General features: G+C 39.2%; 1 protein-coding gene and 1 long non-coding RNA gene across 2 annotated transcripts in view; both read right to left on the bottom strand.

Moving 5' to 3' along the window:
• Window positions 1-5,716: 5,716 nt before the first annotated feature.
• Window positions 5,717-7,850, bottom strand: LOC106938180 (uncharacterized). Its single transcript, XR_001422552.1, has 2 exons — window positions 7,010-7,850; window positions 5,717-6,925 (listed from the first exon to the last, which is right to left on the bottom strand). It is a non-coding gene; the product is annotated as an uncharacterized LOC106938180 (long non-coding RNA).
• Window positions 7,851-13,562: 5,712 nt separating this feature from the next.
• LOC106938178 (voltage-dependent calcium channel subunit alpha-2/delta-3-like) overlaps window positions 13,563-24,535 on the bottom strand; it is a gene marked incomplete at its 5' end in the record, with an annotated part of 70,872 nt that continues 59,899 nt past the window's right edge. The window contains 5 exons of the mRNA XM_015020060.1: window positions 13,563-14,771; window positions 14,856-14,938; window positions 17,007-17,119; window positions 20,299-20,413; window positions 22,477-22,532. Of these exons, the coding sequence (XP_014875546.1) occupies window positions 14,679-14,771; window positions 14,856-14,938; window positions 17,007-17,119; window positions 20,299-20,413; window positions 22,477-22,532 (460 nt within the window). The remainder of the gene's footprint in view (window positions 14,772-14,855; window positions 14,939-17,006; window positions 17,120-20,298; window positions 20,414-22,476; window positions 22,533-24,535) is intronic.

The following is a 24,535-nucleotide window of genomic DNA, read 5'->3' as shown; positions in this document are numbered from 1 at the left end:
CTTCCCAGGAGCGGCAAACCTACCAGAACCATTCCAAGAGAATTTTTTTGACTCATCATGGAGATCACAAAAGAACCTGCAACACCTAAAGAACAACATTCACTTACTTTCAGACTAGTCTTGTGAATTAATGGTAAGAAAGGGACTGGGCAAAAACAGTCCCCGTGGGAGAATTTCAAGGCCTAACTCAATGCTGACCTAAAACAACCCGATGATCTGACTCACATTTGATCTTGATGATCCCCGAGACTTAAAAAAAAAAATGTATATATATATCTGTCAACTGACAGAACACGAGTGGAGCTTTTTGGAAAATGGAGATCCCATTACATTTGCCATGTAACCTAAGACTGTTATGCATTTCAGGGCGCAGCCTGGCCTGGCCTCATTTCAAACCCGAGCTGGGCGTCTTGGCTTTAGCCGTCAGGGCCCAGTCCAAGCCCTGGAATTCCAAGAGCTGAAGTTCCATTCAGGAGATGAGGCTGGTTTGAAGTCAGCTTTTGATAGGTTAATTGGTCGTGGGGCTGGATACAGAGATGAGACATATTCCATATCTCTCAGTCAAAGGTTGCATTAGACTGACTACCCATCAATTTATAATTGATAATAGTGATACTTATTTGCATTTAATTTTCACCCATCCATCCATTATCTAACACATTTATTCCTGCAGAGTCATGAGGAGGGGTGGTACTTTTCTCCAGCAGTCAGTGGGCGAGAGGAGGGGTAGACCATGGACAGGTCGCCAGTCCATTGTATTTCATTTTCATTTGATTTAATTAATGTTCAACAAGCCGAATATAGAGTTCATAAATTAATAAATGTAACTTTTTCTCTGCGGTAACAAAAAACACTGACAGTGGCTCCGGTAATAAATTAACAATAAAATTAAATCATAGCCCTTAAATCATGTGCACCTGCTTGGTCTTAATCAAATGCGTTAGGGTTTTGATCTTGATCAAAATTATGTCGATCTGCTGCAGTGGTTCAGCTACACCAAACGCAAGTCCAGCTCACACATGAAACTCAGATTATACTTTTCTTTTTGATTGATTTAGGCAAAGCGGAGTTTGTTTTTTCCAACTCCCTCGCTGACAAGTGGGTACAGAAGGAGATAGACAAGGCAACGAGGAACAAAAATGTGATCCGCAGTCTCTAAGGAAATGGATTCACTTTTGATATGATGATCCGTACCCACTTCGATGTGGCACTCTGCTCAATGCAAACACAACCAGGGCCGGAGTACAGCAGCCCCTTGTTGTCAAGTGCAATGCGGTGTTACAGTTCGATGGTCTGAAACTCCTTGTTTTCCCAGATCCTAGACGGCTTGTGGCTATTAATGGAAAATGCTGGTATTTAAAATACAAACTGAGCTTCACAAACCGACGCAATTGGAAACACATAGTCCTGTAGAAGGTGTAGCAACACCACATCTGTTATAACATCAAAATTCAACCTTTTTCTGCACAGCGGGATTTGAAGCAGCCGGTGTGGTGCCATATACCCCCAATAACCTCCAGCTCATCGATTGCTCCTCTATCCAAGGCAACCAAGTGCGTCTTAATGAAGTGCTCAGAATACTTTTCATGACTTTCCAATCAAATCGTGGGTCAAAGCCAGCCTTTAGTGTCATGATGTCGTGAGGCCACCTACTCTCTCGCAGTAAGTGTGTCCTTATCTTCTGTTGCCTATCTGATCTCTAATCCTCACCTTACTATTCTCTCCTTCTTCCTTTCTGACTGTCCATTTTGTTCAGCTGGTCTTCACAAAAACATTATGCATGCATCTAAGCAGCAGAGCTAAGGCAGCAATCTACATTTGACTATTTGCTATTTAAGGAAGCTTTTGTGTTTGCCCCTTTAGGCCACTGCTGAGGATTACCATGTGGGAGCAAACGAGGTTCTAGAGAGGCTTAAGGCTAGTTTTCTAGACAAGCTCCGATTGCAATTTGTTCCACACAAAATACAGCTAAATACATAAATATGTGTTGTTCTGATTCGGTTTTCAGTTTGTGGCTGCAGCAGAAAATAGGTTTTGTCTGCATGATGGTGAAATGTATTCGGGGAGACTTCTCTCCGCAAATTACAGTCTTTGCTAGTCCTAATCAGATCTCAAAAAGAACGAGATAGGGTATCTCTGCTTATCCCGGCAGCACCCACACATTTACATTTCACACATATACACGCATATACACACACCTACAAGCGGACACACACACAAACACAAACACATACAGATTGAGTATTAGTACATCTGGCTGTCAATACCTCTGGCTCACCAAGAGGTCCCCAAATACTGAAAGCTCTTTTTCCGATCACAGCATGGGGTAGTCGACTAATTCTTTGTATGTGTACGTGTGTATTGAGAGTGTATGTTTTCATCTGGCACCTTTCAGCCTTGGCAGAAATGTGTCTCCTGGCACTCACAGGAACAAATTTGTCTTTGGGCTTTGGTTTGGTTTGGTTTTCGTCTCCAATGTGGGAGCATGTGGGCATATGCATGTGTGGGTAATGTAGCTGAGGAGTCTGCTCATTATCACCAGTGCACCCAGTGAGCGTGTGGTCAAAGCTTGAAGAGAAAAAGATAAAAAAAAAAGGGTGTGGAAAGTGGTGACTAAAGTGGAAGGGGTGGTGCTGATGATCACAGTATGTGAAAATACTCACTCTGTTGTGGTGAAGACAGAAAAGCTCATTTGACTCATGATTGTGTACAAGAAATTACTATCATAAAAATAAAGATCAAATGCTTTTCTGTCATTGTCAGAAAATGATAGAAAACCATTGTCTGTCACCTTTTCTTCTTTAAAAGAAAAAAAAACAACAAAACAAAACATATGGAGACAATGAGTTTCATGGCCAGCATACATCGAGCGATTCAGTGGGATTTTAGTAAAAATACTGTGTGTGTGTTTTCCCAGCTTGCCTTAGTAGTGTCTTGTTGTGGTCACTGGCCATGTGGGTGGTCTTGGGTTTGCTTCGGCTGCTCAGAATCATTTCCATTTAAACATATCTGTGGTCCTCAAAGCAAACCACCAATGGATCCACTCCATCGGAGGTAACACCAAAAGCTTTGCCCTCCGCGTGACCGCCGGTATGCATTGTGCGTGTCGTGTTTATCATGTGTGTGTTTATGCTTACGCCGTTTGAACGTGTGAATACAGCCAATTCGCCGTCGCCTGTCCCGTGGCAAACTGGCAAAAAAAAAAAAAAAAACGATTTCTCATGCAGTCCAGAAACAAAGTTGAAGCAGTGTGAGTGTTGATGGATTGATGTGTTTTGAATAGCAGGGCCCCTTTAGGGCATTGTCTTCAAATCATCAGTGACTCCTCTCTGAGGGGTTCCTTCCCACCTCAAACAGTTGTGCAGATTGGATCACTGGGAAAGAATTTGGACAGCTTTTCAGAAAACACCATCATTTATGTGTCTTTCACTTGCTTTGTCTTTGACAGATAGACCGTTTTAATGGGCAGAGGGGAACTAAGAGTCAATTGACTGGAAAACTTCACATAAGATAAATTAAGTCTATAATGAAATGTAAGGAGGGATGAACACATATCAACCACTTTATTAGTTACACCTGATTATTTGCTTAATACAATCACTTAGCAGTGAGAAATCTATATGGGAAGAAAACAACTTGCTTATGTTCAAACAGAAGAACACAAGAAGGTAGAAAGAGGATTTAAGTGACTTTGCACATGGTATTGTTTGTTTGTGCCAGATGGATCATTGTCTCGCTATCTGATCATTATATTAGACTTTGAAACATTTAGAAAACAGTAATGTACCTTACATCCCACAGTATATGCTACCTCCAAATGTCTGTATTTATAAGGGGGTAAACATTACATTTGTCCATGTTGCAATTTAGGTTGAAGAACAAAGAGTGAAGGGTTGACTTTCTAATCTAAACCAATGCCGTGGCATGGGGCCACAAAATGTCATGGATTTGATGACAAAACATTTCTTTCAGTCATCAGAGCAGATGTCTCCAACCCTGGTCCTCGAGATCTACTGCCCTGCAACATGTGATTCAAATGAATAACTCGTTAGAAGGCCTTTGCCAAACTTGATGGCATACTGAAGAGGTAATCACATCATTTGATTCAGCTGCATTGGGGCAGCAATGTACCCTAAAAGCTGTAGGACAGTAGGACAGTAGAAGTGGTGTAATGGCGTGGTGGTTAAACATTGTACCCAGTATGCATAATATCATCAAAACCAGTGATATGTTGGTGAATATTGCAGTGATCATATGACTTGAGATTAAGAGGTCCCAGATGAATTTACTGCAGAAAATAAGTCAATAATTCCATCTGATGGTTTTATTGAAAACTTTGTTTTAGTTTCTTGACTTTACCAGAACATCTGAAGTTGAACATCCCCAGTGGCCCCAACAGTCTCCAGAACTAGGACGTTGTGGAGCAGAAAACTCATGTTACAGATGTGGAGCTGAGAAATCTACAACAATCGTGTGACAGTATGACGTCAACATAGACCAAAGTTTTCGAGGAATGTTTTGTTAAGGCTGTCCCATGAAAAATTAAGGGAGTTCTGAAAGTATTTTAAATAAATATTTTCCAATTTGCAATGTGAATCGTTTTTAGTTCCATCTGTGTTCCTTTTCCTCTGTTAAACTGTATGGTTCTGGTTGTCCATCTCTATTTCTCACAAGAATTTTAACTTTGTCTGTGGAAAGTTTTTGAATCTGTGTGCATTTGTAGGCCTTTTAGCATTCTAGTGTCCAGTCATCAGGCTAAAGAGCTTACACAAAACATAGATGAACATTTATCACTCACACGAAGGACTGCGGTAATAGGGTGTGACTGTTCCACAGAAAGAGGACTGCTTTCCCAAGGCAGCTTTTTGCATACACACTGCACCCACTTTCTCATAACTCATCTAACGGAGTGAAAGGAATCACAGACTTGATTGGACGGGTGTTATACCAAAACAGCTCCAATCTATTATCCCCGTGACATATGACAAGCAAGTCAACTTAAACCCAAAAAAAAAAAAAAAAAAAAAAAAACAGAAAGCTAGCGATAATTGCAGTGACCAAGTTGAAGGACGCAAAACCTAAAAAAAAAAAAAATAAAACAGCAGAGATCGCTATACTAAGATACTTTTTTTTTTTTTCCAGAGCAGGTGAAGACTGTGTGTAGAACTAAAGTGTTGAGTAGTGAGGAGAGAGGAGGAGATGGAGCATGTCCAGCTGCTGACCACAAGGATCCTTTTGCTGACATTGAGACCGCAGCAGAGCTTCCCCTGGCTGGCTGGCACTGACAGCATCTCAGGAGAACCTAGCTGTCATTTTCTAAAATGTTACTCCAGCAACAGCGCAAGCTATGTATGACGTTGGCACACACGATGCGACTGGCTCTATGATGACAGAAAGGACGTCCATCGCTAAACAGATACAGATGTGTTGTAGCTGGTCTTCAGCTGTCATGTCTTGGTCTTTGTCTCTCGATGGCTGGGTGGGGGCTTCCTCTGGGGCAGTAGTTCACATGAATGACAGAAAAAGGAAACAACAGATGCGCAAGAGACACACATGCGTGCCACATTTCTGCTTCGGAGGAGATGCTGTCTTCATGTGGCTTAAACTGAGAACAAAAGAGCAATCAGTGTGGATTAAAATTTCAGGTCTAAACCTTTTCAAACAGCGACTTCTAAAGACTCTTCAAATAACTCAACATTCAACAAAAAAAAAAAATACATTTTAAACAATATTTTATTTCAAAAGTACACAAACAGGAACGATATCTTTTTATAAGGCAAAGCTTAATTATTACAACCACTCACATCAGAGGATCTCTGAGTCACAGTTTATGGGTACCACTTGCGAACTATAAATAAACTTTTTTTTTTCTTTCCATATACAGTAGATATTGTAACAGATTTTTTTTTTCATTGTGGAAAAAAGATAATTAGACAAACATCATATAACAATCCCAGCCACATGTAACATCTTTAGAATATATTTTTTTTAAATCTTCAGAATCAAAAAAAGTCCATGGAAAGTCAGAACAGGCCAGGGGAAAGTGCATCCATCTCTGTCCATGTGGGTGTTTCGTGGCTGTAATGCCCAGTTCCAAACCCAGCTACAGACCCCAGTCCTTTGCTACAACCTGAAAGGACTGAACATTTTGTTACAACTGTCAGTGGGTATAGCCCTAGATTTTTCTTTTTGTTTGTTTTTAAGCTTCTACTGGTGTGTTTTAGCCTTCTCTACAGTGAGACTTAATCCGTCGTGCAATACGATTATCGGAAGTCAAAAGTGCAGATTGTGCTGCACATTAAACTGACTAAAACAGAAAAAGGCGACATTAATGTTGAAAATTCTCATCCACCCAGAAATGCTAAGCACCCTTCATCGAAAGCTACACTTTGAATGAAAAATCTTTCAGGGCTTTTTTCTAAGGTAGAACTTTCACCACTGAACTTGTTCTTGACCCCTGGTTTCTCAAACAACTGAAGAAAACCCCAATCATGGTTTGGTAAGGGCCATAGAGTCAAAAAGCACATTCAATGTTATATTTGTACCAATTTTCTCCCACTATCTTTACCTTGTAGCTCCTATGATATTTCCAAAAGATTGTAGTTGTCTTAGCAAGTTTAATATTATCCTTTGAACAGTCCTTTCAATTATTGCATGACCCTGACGGGTGATACCTCTGGGCTGGGGATCATATTGGTGATGGGTTTGAATTCGGGCACAGTTTCATACAGGACAGAAATGTTGTTTTCTGTGGCTTCGCTGCAATTCCTCATAACGTCGAGCCAAGCCAAACCAGGTCAAGCTGTGGATGGTGAGTCAGGACCAGCTTTGGTCACCTAAGGAACAAGGCCATGAGCGCTAAAAGCAGCGTGGCACTAAGCGATGTAGTGAGGCTGCCAGCTCCTCCACACTCCATTGAATTTTCCTACAATCGCAGGAAGGAATATATGAGAAATAAATCCAGTGACGTGTGCGGGTGCAGAGTGCGATAATTGTGAGTTGCAAATACCTCTGGATGAAAAGGGTGACAGGTATCTGGGCGCCGCCTGTCTTTTTGCATCTTCAGTCTCTCACACTTGAGCGATTCGTTATGTGCAGTTGAAGTTAAGGTAAAAAAAAACAAACAAAAAAAACTGCTACATACGCTGCTGTGGCTTTTCCTCACAACGAATTCCACTGTATTTCATTTGGCTTTTATGTGATAGAATACAACAAGGTGCTGCATAATAATACAGAGAAAAAAAAATTACAAGTAAAAATCTGAAAAGTGCACTCTGCATTCGTATTATGCCCTCTCTAATCTGGTACATATAAATAAATCTATGACCTTTAAAACCCAGCTAATAAGCACAAAGAACCATGTGATATGTTCAGCCGGAAGCATAAGTAGAAAGGACAGATATTAGCTGTGAGTTCCACAAATCTCAACTTCATGTAAGTGTGGAAAAATAATTGCTGGAAGAAAGCCATGAAAAGTGATCACACCAAACTCCAGGTGGTGGCAGAGTCGTGGTGTGGGGTTGCTTTTCTTCAGCATGAATAGGAAAACTGATCAGTTGATTAACAGATGGGTGGAGATTTATATTGGGCTGAAAAAGACATAAGACGGGGAAAATGTTCAAATGGAATATTTTTGATTAAAGCATAATCATTTCTTAGAATAATCCAGTGAAAATAATTGAGGAGGGTGAATATAAGTGCATTGTGTACTTTTCTCATTTTTATTTCCAAGCCACCCATATGTCCCATAAACAAACATAACAATATTTTCTTCTACTTCACAACCACTTTGTGTTGGACGTTCACCTAAAAAGCTAATAAAGTACAAAAAAGGTCAAGCTTGAAACGTGTTAACTTGTGATAACAGGGTATGAANCATTCCAAGAGAATTTTTTTGACTCATCATGGAGATCACAAAAGAACCTGCAACACCTAAAGAACAACATTCACTTACTTTCAGACTAGTCTTGTGAATTAATGGTAAGAAAGGGACTGGGCAAAAACAGTCCCCGTGGGAGAATTTCAAGGCCTAACTCAATGCTGACCTAAAACAACCCGATGATCTGACTCACATTTGATCTTGATGATCCCCGAGACTTAAAAAAAAAAATGTATATATATATCTGTCAACTGACAGAACACGAGTGGAGCTTTTTGGAAAATGGAGATCCCATTACATTTGCCATGTAACCTAAGACTGTTATGCATTTCAGGGCGCAGCCTGGCCTGGCCTCATTTCAAACCCGAGCTGGGCGTCTTGGCTTTAGCCGTCAGGGCCCAGTCCAAGCCCTGGAATTCCAAGAGCTGAAGTTCCATTCAGGAGATGAGGCTGGTTTGAAGTCAGCTTTTGATAGGTTAATTGGTCGTGGGGCTGGATACAGAGATGAGACATATTCCATATCTCTCAGTCAAAGGTTGCATTAGACTGACTACCCATCAATTTATAATTGATAATAGTGATACTTATTTGCATTTAATTTTCACCCATCCATCCATTATCTAACACATTTATTCCTGCAGAGTCATGAGGAGGGGTGGTACTTTTCTCCAGCAGTCAGTGGGCGAGAGGAGGGGTAGACCATGGACAGGTCGCCAGTCCATTGTATTTCATTTTCATTTGATTTAATTAATGTTCAACAAGCCGAATATAGAGTTCATAAATTAATAAATGTAACTTTTTCTCTGCGGTAACAAAAAACACTGACAGTGGCTCCGGTAATAAATTAACAATAAAATTAAATCATAGCCCTTAAATCATGTGCACCTGCTTGGTCTTAATCAAATGCGTTAGGGTTTTGATCTTGATCAAAATTATGTCGATCTGCTGCAGTGGTTCAGCTACACCAAACGCAAGTCCAGCTCACACATGAAACTCAGATTATACTTTTCTTTTTGATTGATTTAGGCAAAGCGGAGTTTGTTTTTTCCAACTCCCTCGCTGACAAGTGGGTACAGAAGGAGATAGACAAGGCAACGAGGAACAAAAATGTGATCCGCAGTCTCTAAGGAAATGGATTCACTTTTGATATGATGATCCGTACCCACTTCGATGTGGCACTCTGCTCAATGCAAACACAACCAGGGCCGGAGTACAGCAGCCCCTTGTTGTCAAGTGCAATGCGGTGTTACAGTTCGATGGTCTGAAACTCCTTGTTTTCCCAGATCCTAGACGGCTTGTGGCTATTAATGGAAAATGCTGGTATTTAAAATACAAACTGAGCTTCACAAACCGACGCAATTGGAAACACATAGTCCTGTAGAAGGTGTAGCAACACCACATCTGTTATAACATCAAAATTCAACCTTTTTCTGCACAGCGGGATTTGAAGCAGCCGGTGTGGTGCCATATACCCCCAATAACCTCCAGCTCATCGATTGCTCCTCTATCCAAGGCAACCAAGTGCGTCTTAATGAAGTGCTCAGAATACTTTTCATGACTTTCCAATCAAATCGTGGGTCAAAGCCAGCCTTTAGTGTCATGATGTCGTGAGGCCACCTACTCTCTCGCAGTAAGTGTGTCCTTATCTTCTGTTGCCTATCTGATCTCTAATCCTCACCTTACTATTCTCTCCTTCTTCCTTTCTGACTGTCCATTTTGTTCAGCTGGTCTTCACAAAAACATTATGCATGCATCTAAGCAGCAGAGCTAAGGCAGCAATCTACATTTGACTATTTGCTATTTAAGGAAGCTTTTGTGTTTGCCCCTTTAGGCCACTGCTGAGGATTACCATGTGGGAGCAAACGAGGTTCTAGAGAGGCTTAAGGCTAGTTTTCTAGACAAGCTCCGATTGCAATTTGTTCCACACAAAATACAGCTAAATACATAAATATGTGTTGTTCTGATTCGGTTTTCAGTTTGTGGCTGCAGCAGAAAATAGGTTTTGTCTGCATGATGGTGAAATGTATTCGGGGAGACTTCTCTCCGCAAATTACAGTCTTTGCTAGTCCTAATCAGATCTCAAAAAGAACGAGATAGGGTATCTCTGCTTATCCCGGCAGCACCCACACATTTACATTTCACACATATACACGCATATACACACACCTACAAGCGGACACACACACAAACACAAACACATACAGATTGAGTATTAGTACATCTGGCTGTCAATACCTCTGGCTCACCAAGAGGTCCCCAAATACTGAAAGCTCTTTTTCCGATCACAGCATGGGGTAGTCGACTAATTCTTTGTATGTGTACGTGTGTATTGAGAGTGTATGTTTTCATCTGGCACCTTTCAGCCTTGGCAGAAATGTGTCTCCTGGCACTCACAGGAACAAATTTGTCTTTGGGCTTTGGTTTGGTTTGGTTTTCGTCTCCAATGTGGGAGCATGTGGGCATATGCATGTGTGGGTAATGTAGCTGAGGAGTCTGCTCATTATCACCAGTGCACCCAGTGAGCGTGTGGTCAAAGCTTGAAGAGAAAAAGATAAAAAAAAAAGGGTGTGGAAAGTGGTGACTAAAGTGGAAGGGGTGGTGCTGATGATCACAGTATGTGAAAATACTCACTCTGTTGTGGTGAAGACAGAAAAGCTCATTTGACTCATGATTGTGTACAAGAAATTACTATCATAAAAATAAAGATCAAATGCTTTTCTGTCATTGTCAGAAAATGATAGAAAACCATTGTCTGTCACCTTTTCTTCTTTAAAAGAAAAAAAAACAACAAAACAAAACATATGGAGACAATGAGTTTCATGGCCAGCATACATCGAGCGATTCAGTGGGATTTTAGTAAAAATACTGTGTGTGTGTTTTCCCAGCTTGCCTTAGTAGTGTCTTGTTGTGGTCACTGGCCATGTGGGTGGTCTTGGGTTTGCTTCGGCTGCTCAGAATCATTTCCATTTAAACATATCTGTGGTCCTCAAAGCAAACCACCAATGGATCCACTCCATCGGAGGTAACACCAAAAGCTTTGCCCTCCGCGTGACCGCCGGTATGCATTGTGCGTGTCGTGTTTATCATGTGTGTGTTTATGCTTACGCCGTTTGAACGTGTGAATACAGCCAATTCGCCGTCGCCTGTCCCGTGGCAAACTGGCAAAAAAAAAAAAAAAAACGATTTCTCATGCAGTCCAGAAACAAAGTTGAAGCAGTGTGAGTGTTGATGGATTGATGTGTTTTGAATAGCAGGGCCCCTTTAGGGCATTGTCTTCAAATCATCAGTGACTCCTCTCTGAGGGGTTCCTTCCCACCTCAAACAGTTGTGCAGATTGGATCACTGGGAAAGAATTTGGACAGCTTTTCAGAAAACACCATCATTTATGTGTCTTTCACTTGCTTTGTCTTTGACAGATAGACCGTTTTAATGGGCAGAGGGGAACTAAGAGTCAATTGACTGGAAAACTTCACATAAGATAAATTAAGTCTATAATGAAATGTAAGGAGGGATGAACACATATCAACCACTTTATTAGTTACACCTGATTATTTGCTTAATACAATCACTTAGCAGTGAGAAATCTATATGGGAAGAAAACAACTTGCTTATGTTCAAACAGAAGAACACAAGAAGGTAGAAAGAGGATTTAAGTGACTTTGCACATGGTATTGTTTGTTTGTGCCAGATGGATCATTGTCTCGCTATCTGATCATTATATTAGACTTTGAAACATTTAGAAAACAGTAATGTACCTTACATCCCACAGTATATGCTACCTCCAAATGTCTGTATTTATAAGGGGGTAAACATTACATTTGTCCATGTTGCAATTTAGGTTGAAGAACAAAGAGTGAAGGGTTGACTTTCTAATCTAAACCAATGCCGTGGCATGGGGCCACAAAATGTCATGGATTTGATGACAAAACATTTCTTTCAGTCATCAGAGCAGATGTCTCCAACCCTGGTCCTCGAGATCTACTGCCCTGCAACATGTGATTCAAATGAATAACTCGTTAGAAGGCCTTTGCCAAACTTGATGGCATACTGAAGAGGTAATCACATCATTTGATTCAGCTGCATTGGGGCAGCAATGTACCCTAAAAGCTGTAGGACAGTAGGACAGTAGAAGTGGTGTAATGGCGTGGTGGTTAAACATTGTACCCAGTATGCATAATATCATCAAAACCAGTGATATGTTGGTGAATATTGCAGTGATCATATGACTTGAGATTAAGAGGTCCCAGATGAATTTACTGCAGAAAATAAGTCAATAATTCCATCTGATGGTTTTATTGAAAACTTTGTTTTAGTTTCTTGACTTTACCAGAACATCTGAAGTTGAACATCCCCAGTGGCCCCAACAGTCTCCAGAACTAGGACGTTGTGGAGCAGAAAACTCATGTTACAGATGTGGAGCTGAGAAATCTACAACAATCGTGTGACAGTATGACGTCAACATAGACCAAAGTTTTCGAGGAATGTTTTGTTAAGGCTGTCCCATGAAAAATTAAGGGAGTTCTGAAAGTATTTTAAATAAATATTTTCCAATTTGCAATGTGAATCGTTTTTAGTTCCATCTGTGTTCCTTTTCCTCTGTTAAACTGTATGGTTCTGGTTGTCCATCTCTATTTCTCACAAGAATTTTAACTTTGTCTGTGGAAAGTTTTTGAATCTGTGTGCATTTGTAGGCCTTTTAGCATTCTAGTGTCCAGTCATCAGGCTAAAGAGCTTACACAAAACATAGATGAACATTTATCACTCACACGAAGGACTGCGGTAATAGGGTGTGACTGTTCCACAGAAAGAGGACTGCTTTCCCAAGGCAGCTTTTTGCATACACACTGCACCCACTTTCTCATAACTCATCTAACGGAGTGAAAGGAATCACAGACTTGATTGGACGGGTGTTATACCAAAACAGCTCCAATCTATTATCCCCGTGACATATGACAAGCAAGTCAACTTAAACACATAGAAAAAAAAAAAAAAAAAAAACAAAAAGCAAGCGAAAATTGCAGTGACCAAGTTGAAGGACGCAAAACCTAAAAAAAAAAAAAATAAAACAGCAGAGATCGCTATACTAAGATACTTTTTTTTTTTTTCCAGAGCAGGTGAAGACTGTGTGTAGAACTAAAGTGTTGAGTAGTGAGGAGAGAGGAGGAGATGGAGCATGTCCAGCTGCTGACCACAAGGATCCTTTTGCTGACATTGAGACCGCAGCAGAGCTTCCCCTGGCTGGCTGGCACTGACAGCATCTCAGGAGAACCTAGCTGTCATTTTCTAAAATGTTACTCCAGCAACAGCGCAAGCTATGTATGACGTTGGCACACACGATGCGACTGGCTCTATGATGACAGAAAGGACGTCCATCGCTAAACAGATACAGATGTGTTGTAGCTGGTCTTCAGCTGTCATGTCTTGGTCTTTGTCTCTCGATGGCTGGGTGGGGGCTTCCTCTGGGGCAGTAGTTCACATGAATGACAGAAAAAGGAAACAACAGATGCGCAAGAGACACACATGCGTGCCACATTTCTGCTTCGGAGGAGATGCTGTCTTCATGTGGCTTAAACTGAGAACAAAAGAGCAATCAGTGTGGATTAAAATTTCAGGTCTAAACCTTTTCAAACAGCGACTTCTAAAGACTCTTCAAATAACTCAACATTCAACAAAAAAAAAAAATACATTTTAAACAATATTTTATTTCAAAAGTACACAAACAGGAACGATATCTTTTTATAAGGCAAAGCTTAATTATTACAACCACTCACATCAGAGGATCTCTGAGTCACAGTTTATGGGTACCACTTGCGAACTATAAATAAACTTTTTTTTTTCTTTCCATATACAGTAGATATTGTAACAGATTTTTTTTTTCATTGTGGAAAAAAGATAATTAGACAAACATCATATAACAATCCCAGCCACATGTAACATCTTTAGAATATATTTTTTTTAAATCTTCAGAATCAAAAAAAGTCCATGGAAAGTCAGAACAGGCCAGGGGAAAGTGCATCCATCTCTGTCCATGTGGGTGTTTCGTGGCTGTAATGCCCAGTTCCAAACCCAGCTACAGACCCCAGTCCTTTGCTACAACCTGAAAGGACTGAACATTTTGTTACAACTGTCAGTGGGTATAGCCCTAGATTTTTCTTTTTGTTTGTTTTTAAGCTTCTACTGGTGTGTTTTAGCCTTCTCTACAGTGAGACTTAATCCGTCGTGCAATACGATTATCGGAAGTCAAAAGTGCAGATTGTGCTGCACATTAAACTGACTAAAACAGAAAAAGGCGACATTAATGTTGAAAATTCTCATCCACCCAGAAATGCTAAGCACCCTTCATCGAAAGCTACACTTTGAATGAAAAATCTTTCAGGGCTTTTTTCTAAGGTAGAACTTTCACCACTGAACTTGTTCTTGACCCCTGGTTTCTCAAACAACTGAAGAAAACCCCAATCATGGTTTGGTAAGGGCCATAGAGTCAAAAAGCACATTCAATGTTATATTTGTACCAATTTTCTCCCACTATCTTTACCTTGTAGCTCCTATGATATTTCCAAAAGATTGTAGTTGTCTTAGCAAGTTTAATATTATCCTTTGAACAGTCCTTTCAATTATTGCATGACCCTGACGGGTGATACCTCTGGGCTGGGGATCATATTGGTGATGGGTTTGAATTCGGGCACAGTTTCATACAGGACAGAAATGTTGTTTTCTGTGGCTTCGCTGCAATTCCTCATAACGTCGAGCCAAGCCAAACCAGGTCAAGCTGTGGATGGTGAGTCAGGACCAGCTTTGGTCACCTAAGGAACAAGGCCATGAGCGCTAAAAGCAGCGTGGCACTAAGCGATGTAGTGAGGCTGCCAGCTCCTCCACACTCCATTGAATTTTCCTACAATCGCAGGAAGGAATATATGAGAAATAAATCCAGTGACGTGTGCGGGTGCAGAGTGCGATAATTGTGAGTTGCAAATACCTCTGGATGAAAAGGGTGACAGGTATCTGGGCGCCGCCTGTCTTTTTGCATCTTCAGTCTCTCACACTTGAGCGATTCGTTATGTGCAGTTGAAGTTAAGGTAAAAAAAAACAAACAAAAAAAACTGCTACATACGCTGCTGTGGCTTTTCCTCACAACGAATTCCACTGTATTTCATTTGGCTTTTATGTGATAGAATACAACAAGGTGCTGCATAATAATACAGAGAAAAAAAAATTACAAGTAAAAATCTGAAAAGTGCACTCTGCATTCGTATTATGCCCTCTCTAATCTGGTACATATAAATAAATCTATGACCTTTAAAACCCAGCTAATAAGCACAAAGAACCATGTGATATGTTCAGCCGGAAGCATAAGTAGAAAGGACAGATATTAGCTGTGAGTTCCACAAATCTCAACTTCATGTAAGTGTGGAAAAATAATTGCTGGAAGAAAGCCATGAAAAGTGATCACACCAAACTCCAGGTGGTGGCAGAGTCGTGGTGTGGGGTTGCTTTTCTTCAGCATGAATAGGAAAACTGATCAGTTGATTAACAGATGGGTGGAGATTTATATTGGGCTGAAAAAGACATAAGACGGGGAAAATGTTCAAATGGAATATTTTTGATTAAAGCATAATCATTTCTTAGAATAATCCAGTGAAAATAATTGAGGAGGGTGAATATAAGTGCATTGTGTACTTTTCTCATTTTTATTTCCAAGCCACCCATATGTCCCATAAACAAACATAACAATATTTTCTTCTACTTCACAACCACTTTGTGTTGGACGTTCACCTAAAAAGCTAATAAAGTACAAAAAAGGTCAAGCTTGAAACGTGTTAACTTGTGATAACAGGGTATGAATTCCCTTCTGGCAAGGCACTATTTCTTTTATTTATGAAAAATGTATGTATGTGTTTGACTGCATCAAGCAATTAGCTGCATAGATGCATTTAAGGGCAATAATGTTTTTGTACTAAACAAAAAAAACTCATGTCAGAAAAAAATAAACCTCCAGCGTATGATACATTTTCTTTTGTGGCAAAGCACCAGAATAGCACACGATATGCCACAGTGAGTGCTTTGCAAAAAATAAACACTGGAGGACATGTTTATAGCCGATTACATTTCAAAGAAATGTGCACTGATTAAAAAAAAAAAAAAGAAAAAACACTTTTTGTGGTTAGAAACACAAGTGTTTCTGCAGAACTTCTGTGTATCAGTAACTGTATCAGCAATTGATCAAAGTGTTTACCAGGAGTTAGTGTACAACTGACTCACAAAGCATTTTACGGACATTCTTGTATATTGCGGGACTGTGTATCTTTGCTCCAGATTTTGTCCCCTACAAAGATAATATTTTATCTTCAGTTAATACAGGAAAGCAATACTTCTCTTACTTTTTTGTCCGTCTGTGTTTAGGTCATCATAAACGATCTTTGTCATTGACACAGGAATAAGCCGGCTGACCTATGCCAGAAACAGGTGATTCATAATAATGACCACATGGATGCCTATGAAACTTGCTTGATCTTCTTATTAAACGACTTTTAGTTATTTAGAAAATAATCTTAATCTTCCTCTTTCACCTTAATATTTGCTAGTGGCATTATAACCACAGACATCCCCTGCTTTTCAAAATAAAGCACTTATTCTATTTATCTGACGTTCAACTTTCTGTTTAACTCACTGTAATTTCATAATGTATAATGTACCTAAGGGGCACATGTGTTGCTCAGACTAGTCATCATTTACGGTTTCTTCTAAATGAGACAAATTCATCGTCTCAGAGTGAAGAGAACAACAGTCTTCAAACTGAATCTAACGTAATCTATTGTAAAAGTGTAAACAAAATCCTTACAAAGACACTTCAAATTCTTCAAAAAAGCTTTTGTGGTTTTATACATTCTTGACCCTAACCCCAAGAAGTGGTAACGGATTTCTAACTTCTAATCTATTTTCAGTGAACATAAATATATTTATAGCATTGAAATGCTAAATGTAGCCACAGAGATTTTTTTTTAACTTAGTACAAAACAGACTGAATGTTGACTTTGGGAAAAAAACAAACAACAACAACAACAACAACAAAAACTTCTGGACATCCCTGCCAACCTCCCCCTGACCTCCAAAAACAAGTGAAGGATATACATAATTTCAAAGGGGTCCATGGTGATGGGTCCAAACTGGCTGCAGTCACACTTGTTGTCCACCACAACCATAAAAAGATTACTGCTGGGGATCTGCTGAATCACAAATGACCTGCCAATAAAAGCAGAACGGCAGAAGGAAAACAATGAAAAATGAGAAAACATGCAGGGGGAAGAAATTGTGTAATAAAGTGGTCGTCAAAATGGATGAGTTAGAAAGTTACTTCCAGGTCGGTAATGTCGCTCATTTTTTTTAATTCTACTCTAATGTATAAACTGTATTAGAAAGACGCCACACAACAAAGGACAAGGAAATAAAACACTCCACTAAGAGCTCTGAATAAACTCGGAGACCCACGCAATCTCGGATGGACATGGCCAGACTGGACACACATACTAACTCTTTGCATCGTCTAGTCCAAGGTGAGCATCAATGAAGTGTTGCTGAATATAACACACTCCATCAAGAGACAAATGTGAACCACACTTTGGAGCATATTTCTTCCCACGTCTGTGTTTTACTGGCCTGGGAGATCAGGCCTTCTGCTTAGTGATTTATTTCCATGGAAGAGCTTTATGATGAAGAGAGCTCGTAAAGATTATATATTATTTTCCTTTATGTTGCTCTGTCTTTTCTTTGGGTCTCTTTCTTTCTCCGTCTCTCACTTCACTTTGGTTATCAAATATTTTATTTAATTATCAGATGTTAAAATAGAGTCCAAACAAATTCTTTCTGAAGATACGGAGTCTGCGGACAGATTAAAGCTGGCCTAATATCTGCAGCAGTATTTCCTTCCTCACTGATTTAATAGTATTTTTCATTTAATCCTATTCCTAAAAGTCTCTAATTCTTCAGTGGTACCAATCAGCTGCATTTTATGCACATATCTCACTGTGACCAACATTGTCCAGCATAACTACTTCAGCAGACTGATCGATTCAGTTCCAAGCGGTTACTCACAATCTGCCAAAATGTCTATTACTACGTTTTCAACCCCTGTGCAGTGCCAGGCTCGTCGAGTTCTACAGACTACAGAAAAAAAAAAAAAAAAAAAGCAGAAAAAGCTTTCTGGAGAAAAAATTGCTGAACATATCATGACACTGCACAGCTGCTAGACTTGAACATATCCAGTGTAAGGAAAGTAGGTTCCACATCCTGCATGAAAGCACAGATAGCCCAAAGACTCATTGAAGAATGCCTCAGATCTGCACAGATACTCGGCAAAAACCACCAATGCAAACTTTTTTAGTAAGACAGAAAAAAAAAAAAACAGACAAGTTTCATTTCTCTGAGCTAATGAAAAGACTTGCAATATGTTTCCTGAGAAGGATGAAAGGAGGACATGGTTGCCGACACCATAAAAAACAGCACTCACACATTGTGAATGGGAGATAAATGTTTGGAAATAAGTGCTGAAAATGTTCAAAGACTGTGACAGTCCATGCCTTCCTTTCAAGGTTTTCATAAAATATTAACTTACTTCGTGTCGACAGTTGGTGACAAATAGCAGTATGTTTTTGCTTATGAGTTTGAATCCCGTACTATTTTATAATACAGGAAGTTGCACATTTCATTTATAGGGACATTTTTGCCCATTACATAAAAATGTCTTTGCTAAAACTGAGTTGCAGTTCTTCTCTCTGTGGATTTAACAGTTTTTATTATAACTATAGCTGCATGTTGTGCATGGTTTAGATTTGAGATTCAGACTTGACGATTGTATGTGTTTACCCAGTTAAAGATGCATGAGGTGTAAATAAAACCTTTAAAAAAGTGGTAAAAACAAATAAGGAATATTTAGTAGCTTTCATTTCCGAATGCTGCAATGTCCTTTTACTTTCTTTTAATCGTCATACACAAATAATCTCAACATAGTTTATTCAGTTGATTTCTAACATATCAGGAGTGAAAACATGTTAGCTTTAGGAAACCAAGCAGTCCTGTGAGTGGCCTCACACGTTGTCTCGAACAATGTGAGGCCACAAAGCCCAGTTTATCAGAAATATGAAAAACTAAAAGATACTGGCCAGATATTAGTAAAAATAAACAGATGTTGACAATATTTTGACTTGCTTTGAACCTTGTATAGACCTCGTGCAAACGAAAAGAGGAACTCTTCTTATTAATGCAGTTTGAAATAAAGATATGCTTGTATTTTAAAAAGTCTTCAAGATGAAGTCACCCTCTGGCTAGAAAAAACAAACTATGCAATGAATCAATTAATTCTGGAAAGCTCGAAAAGCACCAAATCAAACATACACTACATTGCTCCATTTAGGCTAATACACAATCGTCTGTGTTTTGGTAATGGACGTATACAAATAGTGACACACATGCACACTGAGAATCAAAATACAGAAAGAGAAGTTTAGCAGGCAAGAGTTTGGGATCCGTTTCCGAAAGCATAAAGCATACACGCATGTCTGAATGAAAATATAACAGAAGGTCTCCATGAGCCAAAACATAAAACAGATGTTTATCACAAGTGCGTTTAGTTACAAATATGATTTGCAAAACGTCATATGCATAAAATAAAGAAATTATTTCACACTGTCAGATTTATTGTATCAGATCAAGAGGATTTTTCTTCTTTTTTTTACAGATTTGATCGTAAAAGCGCACATCTCTTCATGGTGTCATCACTGGATAAAAATAACTCTGTCATGTAAATCTGAACGGGTGTGAGAGAGCCTGAGTAGGTGCTGCTGTATGTGTGTTTTGCGTTACGACTGGCTCCCCAACCGCATTTTAGACATGGCACCAACGGCGGTGGTTACCCTGCCGACCTTGAGGGGCTCTCAGCAGACACACAAGGAAAACACACGCATACACACGCAAACACACGCACACAAACACAGATTTCCGAGCTCGTTGGCAGTTCCACAGCTGGGAGCAATGAAGGGCCCATTGGAGGGATCCAGAGAACACCCCACAATTGCCTGACAGAAAATCTCAAATTGTTAATGGGGACCACACTCATTTTCCCATTTTTAAAAGGAAGCCTTTTTTTTTTTTCTTTCAACCTCTCCCTCATCCCTAAATGCCTCGTATTACAAACTGCTGGAGGACAGAGTTGGGGGTTTGTGTGTGTTGCTGATGGATTGGCTGGATAAACGTATTTTTCACAGATAACAAAATGAAGTTAAAGTTTCTCTCACCCTGTTTGCCGTTTTATTTCAGTTACATTCTTTGATAGCAAACAAATGTAAAAAGCATGTCGCTCCGGAAAGTTGTTGGTAATCTTTTCCTTTTTTTTTTTTTTTTTTTTGACATTTCTGAGTGTCGCTTACTTGATGCAGCCATCGCAGTCGATGTTGCCCATGTTCTCCTTGATTGTTCTTTCTGAGACGAAGGCAGGGTACTCCGTGTCACACGGCACCTGCATATGCGGACCTGCCCTTTGAGCTAAACCAAAGAGGAGATTAACAGTGAAAAGAGAGAGGAGGAGATAATGAAAAATGGGAATGAAAGAAAGGAGGCAAAGGAGGTCAAATTTGAAGGAAAACTTAAACGACACTGAATAAAAGACTTAAATTATACATGTAAAAAAACTCATCGAGTCATTAAACAGTATTGGAGGCAAACCGCTTAACACGTCAAATCCATGCAAGAAAAAAAAAAAAAGAAAGAAAATGGAACCATTAAAGAAAATAGTGCTTTTGAAGCAGAACAACTCTTTTCTGCTTGAACATGCCAATTTGAGGTATGTGCTCTCCCCAAACATTGCTTGAACACTACTGCCACCCAGAGGATTGAGGAAACTCTACAAGATGGTTGGCAATATCTTCCATTAGCAAACTAATTTATTTAACGCAAGAAAACAGCTCTAAAGCTCAGCTTAGGCACAGAGCGCTTCTCATCTTTATGACAGAGATTTCTAAAGATGGCGGATTATATGTGCGATTAGAACGGAGTGGTTTAATTACAGCGAGCCAGTGGCACGGCATTGTTGTCTGTGCGTGCGTATGTGTGTGTCGCATTAAAACCATATACGAGTATAAACGTCTGGGATTAGCTCAGCTTGAGTAGCTGTGTAGATTTGGTTACAGCCTTGCGAGGTTGTTGTGTTTCAGCCCCGTGTCACAAGCCCTGGTGTCTTTGTTGTAAAAAGATACAGAAAGTGCTGCTAAGACCTGAGGCTAGCCAGCTGTGAAATTGTCTCGAATGCTTGGCGAGTGGCGATGCCCAGCTTCTCTTCATCCAGGATTAAAATGTGCAAGTAAAGCATTTTATGGAACTCTCATTTTGGAGTTCTTTCTCTCTCTCTCTCTCTCTCACTTTCACAAAAATATTTTTGTTGGTTTTGGCTCCAACTAATGTGACACTTTGATGCTGCTTAGTGCAAGTCTCATTCCAAGACAGGGGAATAGTATTCAACACTCCATAAAGCATGAAGAATTACAGCGTTTACTGCTTGTCGGTGAAAATATGAGAATGTGCATATGTTCAAGGAGGAAAACGAGACGTAAAAGCACAAGCAAAGACATAAACCAGAAAAAAAGAGAAATGCATATGTCTGCTTTTATAAAGCAGATATTATTTCTCTCCAAAATCAATATTCAGTATGACTTTAACTTTTTATTACGTAACTTTATGGTAGTTACGTAATACATTTGGATTTGGGTTATTTCTTACCACTGTTTTCACACTGACATTTTTTTAAGGGGTCTTATTATGGAAGCCTAAGTGCAAACAACAAGATGGTGAAGGCAAAGATGCAATGATGTCATTCAACCAATTTATTTTCCTAGAATTTTAACAGAGCTTTTATTTTACTACTTTATGGTAACATGTAAAATACTATTTTTTTATATGGCACATTTCACCGCTAAAAATCATTAAGTGCTTTACAATAAATGAATAAAAGTGCAGGAGAAAAATAACTTCAAATTACATAAACATAAAAAGGCATGCAGATCAAGTGATAAATAAAAAGAAGCTGGTCATAAAAAATGTGTTTTGTAGTTTTTAAGAAATCGGCATTGTCTTGTAAAGACAAGGGAAGCAATTGAAAGCAATATTTTTGCTTCAATATGGATCCGCAAAGCAGTGGCCTCTGCTTAGCTGATCTATGGGCCAGATTTGGAGAGCAAGACTAACAGCTCAGAGCTTCAATGCATAAATCACAAAATTAGACAAAACTCTTAAAGTAGTTAGTAATTAGTAAAGTGGAGTTTTTCAGTTTCCAGTTAGGATTCTTTCAGTAAAGCTTTGGATCATCTGAAGACTCCCAAGGGCTTTATTTGTAAAATCTACAACAGATATAAGAGCTAGCATGAAACTTTTAAATCCACATGAACCAGAAAAAACGCCAAAACTACTGACAACCAAAAAAAACAACAAAAAAGAAACAATTAATTTGTGATTCTGATCAGAATAAATGAAATGTAAAACATTTACATTCTTTTTAATAATGCAATTATGTGTTGTGTTTGTGTACAGGTTGTTTAGAAAGCGTCCAATCTTACCTTTAGCTGTGAGATCAGAGTTCCACCAACTGTATAAGTTGAATTCAACCAGGAATCTGAATATGGAAATGACAGATTAATAATATTCTGAAATGCATGCACATGTTAGTAAATAATAAAAAAAACAACTAATTAATTTGCTACTTATTGCTTCAACATCCCTTTATGCAAGAGCACAAAAAATCACAAATGCTTAGTAAAGTAAAAGTGTTGCAGAATATTCTCTGAGTTCATCCTGCAATTAATGCAGCAAGTCCTGGATGCAAGTTTTGTTTAACTTTAAGAAAATCACACCTTTCTTGCAATACGTCAAGCCAGTTCAGGGTTTATTTTTATTCTTATTTAGCTGCTTGGTAAAAAAAAACTGAAGTAGAGACATCCAATCCCAAGCATCAGATCTTAGAATCATTCAAGGTATTTTAAGTTCATCTTATTGAAGTAACTAAACCCCAACCCAGTACCAGTTGGTGTTCTGCCATCTACCATTTGACATCAGTCATGCTGCATGGCTGCAATTTGTGCTGCTAACTATTAAAAAAAAATCACAACCAACTTTGTTGTCAGTCACTTTTTAAAACTGCACTATAGGATATGCTTAAATATTCTGTTAATTTAACACATCTGTGTTTTCCAAACCAAATAAAATATTTTTGACCCTTTGCGATGAATTGAAATCATGGGCGTAGGTTTGGGTAGGGACGGTAGGGACATGTCCCGACCAATATTCACGGGATATGAAAAAGTCCCGACCAATTTTTGCCATATTGGCTCAAAGAACGTGGATCTACGATCTTTGATTAGCAGCAACAGGCGGTGCGCGGAACGGAAGCTTCTTAGTTTGACATTTATCATGAGCCTCCGAGACCGTGTCGGAACGGTGCTGTCGGGTGGGGGGAGGGGGGGTAAGTTGAATCGTCGGACGTTCTTTGATTAGCTGCAAAAGGCGGCGGCTAGCTGGGCACACGCGTCTCCTTCTGAGTCTCCGAGACCATGTCGCCACCAAAAAAGAAAAGGACAGACATTAGAAGTTATTTCGCTACGTCGGCTGTAAGTACAGTGAGTGGACCCATAAGTTAGATATCTATGCAACATGCATGCAACAAACATTGCAATAATACAGAGAATTTTATTCATGTTTATTTTTTTTGTTAGTGCAATATATTATTTTATTTTATTATTGATTTCTTCTTATCTACAATTGTGTTTGCTGTATCCAGAGGATATTTCTTTTGATCTTACTTGTAACGTTTGCTGAATTTTGTAAAGGAAAAAGTAAAGTGTTCTTGAACTGATCTGCTGAGTATGACTGTATCTGGTTGTATACACAAGATGTATGATATGGTTATGGTTGGGGGGAGGGGTTATTAAGCCAATGTGGTTTCCTCCCCCCCCTTCTCAAAAATGTTCGGTGCTCTTGGGCATTTCACTGTGCTGCCGGGGGGTCAAGGTCCCCACCAAGGTCCCCACCAAAACTTAGACCGAACCTACGCCCTTGATTGAAATGTCTGTATTAGTGCAAGACTTGCTGTTCTTTTAAGGGTAGCACAAGTAGAGCTATGTTCGGAGCTAAGTGCTAAGCTTATAAAACAGGAGAGCAATCTTTTGTGTTGTAAAAATGTGATTGACTGGAATTGCTGTGACCTTTGCTAAGATCTGAATTACCAGAGATGTCTCAAAACCGAAGAGTTGAAAAACAGAGATCAAATGCAGTGTGTTATTTTTCACTTTAAAGCCACTGAGTTTTTTAAGTGTAGATGGCAATCAATTTTTTATTAATTTGGACTGGAAAAAACCAGCAAAATTGAAAAAAAGAAAAAAAGAAAGTGCAGTGGATAGCAGTTTTTTTAACATCTCATTTAAAATACTTATTTTAAACTAGTCCTAAATTTTAAGCATAATGAGTACTGAAAATTGTACTACCTAATTGACTAGGACCAAGAACAAATACCAAAAATCATTGCATATGCCACAAACAGATGGATGATTTTTTTTTTTTTTTTTTTTTTATTGTTTTTTCCCCTTTTTTTTTTTTTTGGTTTAAGCTATAGGTTTTAAAAAA

Source organism: Poecilia latipinna, unplaced genomic scaffold, assembly GCF_001443285.1.
Source record: "Poecilia latipinna isolate Pla-1442-1.1 unplaced genomic scaffold, P_latipinna-1.0 Scaffold2527, whole genome shotgun sequence".
NCBI classification, from domain to species: domain Eukaryota; kingdom Metazoa; phylum Chordata; class Actinopteri; order Cyprinodontiformes; family Poeciliidae; genus Poecilia; species Poecilia latipinna.
This window is presented reverse-complemented; position numbering and strand designations above follow the sequence as displayed.